A 4,478-nucleotide genomic window follows, 5' to 3' on the forward strand; every position below is an offset into this window, starting at 1 on the left:
AGAACCCAGCTGCAGCCCAGGTCTGGCTGAAGCCTGGTGGCCTCTCACTGGGCTACGGATGGGCCATATGCAGGACCTTGCAGCAGGTAGGGATAGGACTAACCACAGAAGGCATCCGAGCTGCTGAGTGCAAAGACGGCCACGGTGCGCTGGGGGGGGAGGCAGCTCCACCATCTCAGCCACCACTGCAGGCAGCAGCAGATCCCACAGGACAGGAGCAAGGCCAGGAAAAACAACATCAGGAACCTGAGGCAGAGGCAGCAGGGTAAGAATGGTACTGTCACCATCTGCAGGCAGCACTGACAGATGGCTGCATGTCTTCAAATTAACATATTCATTAACATCTTTTTTAAAATAGCTGTTAAATGCCGTGGCTTCCCCCTCAGTGTGCTTGGACATGATCAAAGTCCCCGAAAATCAAGGCCTCAGCGTGGAGTGCTCAACACTGAGTGCTGGCTGGAGATTCAAACATTTCTCTCTGAAATAATTCATTGGTTTTGCCCAGCTCAGCTGTCAGTGTACAGTGAGGAGGAAACAAATAAATTATTCCCATTAGTCAGTAAAGACAGAATACAGGGACAGCCCAGGAGCAATGTTTTCTAGCTATCAGTCTCTCTTAATGCCTCTCTCTATATATATCCATCAAATAATAATATTTGCCAGTTTTTCTCTGTAAAACAGATCTGAAACTTACCACACATACCAGCTGCTAAAGTTCTCATTGCTTTGCCCAGTGCACCTAACAAGGGAAAAAGAAAAAGAACTTTCAGTCCAGCGTGAGGGAAAAGTACTGGCTCCAAGTCTGCCAACACAAAGAAAAGCATCATCAGTAAGCAGGGGATTGAGAAGTTTTCCTCCATCAAGGAAACCTTATTAAAAGTTTCTCTGTATAGATGGGAGCAGATGCAGATGATATTTGAAGCAGCGTGCAATTGGTTTGCCTTTCAGCACCACCACCCGCCACCAGCTCTTTTGCTGAAAGCCCAAAGGGTTGGCAGCTTCCTTTCCCTCTTGGAAGAAAAACCAAATGGCCTGTTCCTGGAAGCCCTCAGTCCTCTGCCATGCTGGTGTGCCAGGCAGGAGCATAGCATCCCCAGAAGAGCCCAGGCGAAAGCAGCCACAGGTGAGAAAACAGAAAGCCACACTCACCTCTCCCCAAACTCACAGTCCGACTCAGCGTCTGCTAACTGAAAGCACATGTGTAAATCAGAGAGGGCAGACACGTGTTATTTTATTTTTATAATATAATTTACCAGTATAATTCCTTATCTTAGACTGGGAAGTTGGAGAGGAGTTCTACAGCTGCTGGCTCCAGCAGGGATGAAAACCAGCTGAGCTCTTCCCTCTGCACATCCCTGGCTGCAGCCAACCCATATCAATACCAGTGGGTAACCTCACAGAGGGCTCAGTAAATTCAATAGTCTGCAGATGAAAGCTAGGCTAAGGGGAAAGCATTTCTTTTGATGTGTAAGGGTAGGATGAGAGCAGAGAGACACAAGTGTCAGAGATCAGTTTACAGGGCTTTGCTATTCCAAAATATCTGCTCAAATTGTTGCATGACCAAATTCTCAGTCTGTAGCTCATTTTCCAATAACTGATTGTGAACGTAGATGTAAATTTGAGCTGTTTTGACCCAGATCTGTGCTCTATCCAGTATTTTCCTGCTTTCAGATAGTTGAGGTACATCATTCCCAGAGTCAGGTTTCAGGTATTGCAAATATGTGAACCTAAAACTTGTTTTTCAGGTATTTTTTTTTACTCTGTTCAAGCAAGTTCGTTTTTGCAAGCCTTGTTGATCTTAGACTTAGTTTCAGATTAGCTGGACTAAAAGTAACCAGTTCCTCAGTAAGATTAAATTCAATGCAATACAATTTTTGTCTGACTCACATTAGGTGTTGTGTCACTTGTCCAAATTCACAACAAACTTGAGATGAAGTACAGAATTGCAATAACACTGGGAAATAGAACGAGCAAGATGGAAGAATTCAGATGTATTTATTGGAGAAAAGTATTAGAATGTAATCTAGAGTAAATAATTCCTTTGTATTGCATTTCCTTCTGGATGTATTCAAAACACAGAATTCTGACATTCTCTGAGTCAAACTGGAAGCTCTGTTCTGTATTAGAAATTTGTATCACATACGTATAGTTGAGAGATCTCACATTACATCTCTAATTAACAGGACTTCTTTTTAAGGATTTTGTTGTGCAAAGCTTGTGTCCCTATGAACAGCAAGAAATCACCCCAAAAATCTCTATAATGTGTCTGATCCTCTGCACACACTGTCTTTCAGTCCCTAGTTTCGCCATCGGACTTTAGACATTAAGTCTTTAATATAAAACATTATTCACGAAATTTCATGAGTAGTTGAAACCCAAATGAGGAATAGAGAAAAAGACAGAAGCTTCAACTCTCTGATGTGTCCTTTTAAACCTGAGCTAATTGACCATGTCACACACACACACCCTAGTGCAGAATATTTATATTTTTTTTTACACTCAACTGATTATTAGAATAACAGGTCAAAACCAGGCAGCCAATCACTGTGATTACGTGCAACCTTAGTATTCTTCATGGCCGAATGACAACCTCTAGACTCCCTTTTATCATCCATCAAACTGCCTGAGCAGAGCTACCTTACCGTAGTTAAACTGCAGCAAAGTGCATCTGCTCTGAGGCAGCAATCTATCAATGCAGCCAAACACTCAGCCATGCTGCTGAAGACCCATGCTCCTCCATTTCAGTAGCCGCAGACAGAATATACTCATGTTTTCTCTGCATTAATCAGAATTCTTGTGAGCATTAAATCCTCCCCAAATTCATCGGGACCTCAAAAAATTCCCCCCTCCCCTAAAAAGACCCAAACTAAAACCAAGACAACCCACACACACAAATTAAAAAAGTAGAAGGTCTGATGACTGAATTCAATAAGAGTTGACATCTCCCTCCCCCAAAATCCCTAAAATCAGCCTGATCCCAGTGAAGTGTTTGGTTACCTGGAAGAAAGTTAAACATAGAACTCCAGTTCTTGTGATCCATGAGGTGAAACATAAAGCTCCAAGTCTCTGCATCACTAGTAGGAGAAACATGGGAAGCACTTCTTTTGCAGCAGTGCATCACCCTCTGTAATTTGAAGCTTTTAAAACTTCTCTGCACATTGTGCCTTCAGCCAGAGAACCTGTTATCCAATAGCTTCCTGAGCTTCACAAACTACCGCTAGCCAGGGAACAAATTTGGGTTTGCATGGACACACTCAAACAGCTGCTCAAAGTTAAAGGAACACTAGTTTAAGGTCAGCACCTTGCAGTTGTTTCAATATTTTCATAGCTGTTCACAAATTCCTGTTGCTGAAGCTTAGTTTCATATTAACCCACGGCTCTATTTAGCAGGACCTGCTACAAATAATCACTGCAGACCGTATCGTGAGGCCAGGGTTTAATTACATGTTGTCCTCAGCTGCAATTCTGGCATTACAGAAAAAGCAGAGCTACCTCCAACCATCTCTTGTGCTCTTTGCCTACTACCTTAAACACGCACAGCAAGGATGAGAATCCCTTCCCAGCCTGAGATCACCCCCACAGGCACCTCTACTGCTGCAATGCAGCTGCCAGGGTTGGGTAGCTAGGAAAATACATTTGAAGAAACACACATCCTCAGTTGTTCTCCTAAGGGACACAACATTTCCTTGCACAATATAAAGACCAATTTGGTCCTAACAGATGCATCCAGATGATGTAGTTAGCATGGGTAGAAGACGGTTGCACCACAGCTCTCCTCACAGCAGAACTGACAGTCCCGGTTTGTTCGGCGGTCGGTAATAGGTTGTCATGGAGGTTTGCAGCCCGTGGCTGAAACGCACCATTAACTACAGTTCTTCCAGACTTAACACAAAGGGTGTTGCTGTGAATATGTTTAGCTGTCACGCCAGAAGTTAAGCATTATGTTGTGATGCCATTACTTCAGTAATAATTGACAAAGATAAGCTGCTCTTGAGATTTACCTCTGTGGCTTTGTTTCAGCTAAAATGCCAAGAAGTCTAAACAACTGATACACATACTCAACCCACGTTTGTTATTTATTGTTAAGGTTTTGCATAACCCCAGTCCAAACTCTGTTGTTTTCAAATGTTTACTTTCAGCTCACTGCTAATCAAAGCCAAGCCTCTGAAACAATGTCCTCTGAGAAGGCATCTCTCGTCAAGTTGCTGAGTGCATGTGCTACACAATATAAATGGTTTGAACATGTTGGTGTTCTGATTCAGGCCAATCCTTTTCAATTTTGTTCAACAGTAAATTGCTAAACCAATTTCTTAGCTGTTTTCTTAGAAGAAAAAGCTCCTGCCGTATAAAAATGTGTACAGCCTTGCTGGGAACCTTGCGACTCTTACAATTTCAGGCTTCAAAGACATCATCCATCAGTGAACTAATTTCAGATTTTTTCTCTCACAATTACTTCCCTCTTGCCTGCACCCAAGCTA

The 4,478-nt window shown here is 42.8% G+C and overlaps 1 protein-coding gene across 1 annotated transcript in view; it reads right to left on the reverse strand.

Annotated features, from left to right (window-relative positions):
* TMEM207 (transmembrane protein 207) overlaps nt 1-3,090 on the reverse strand; it is a 4,534-nt gene extending 1,444 nt beyond the window's left edge. The window contains exons 1-4 of the mRNA XM_009999910.1: nt 2,998-3,090; nt 1,150-1,187; nt 695-739; nt 104-246 (exon numbers count right to left, since the gene is read on the reverse strand). Coding sequence (XP_009998212.1) covers nt 104-246; nt 695-739; nt 1,150-1,187; nt 2,998-3,090 — 319 coding nt within the window. The remainder of the gene's footprint in view (nt 1-103; nt 247-694; nt 740-1,149; nt 1,188-2,997) is intronic.
* Between the last annotated feature and the right edge of the window lie 1,388 nt (nt 3,091-4,478).

The sequence above is a fragment of the Chaetura pelagica genome, unplaced genomic scaffold (assembly GCF_000747805.2).
Source record: "Chaetura pelagica isolate M959 unplaced genomic scaffold, ChaPel_1.0 scaffold20, whole genome shotgun sequence".
Taxonomy (NCBI): Eukaryota; Metazoa; Chordata; class Aves; order Apodiformes; family Apodidae; genus Chaetura; species Chaetura pelagica.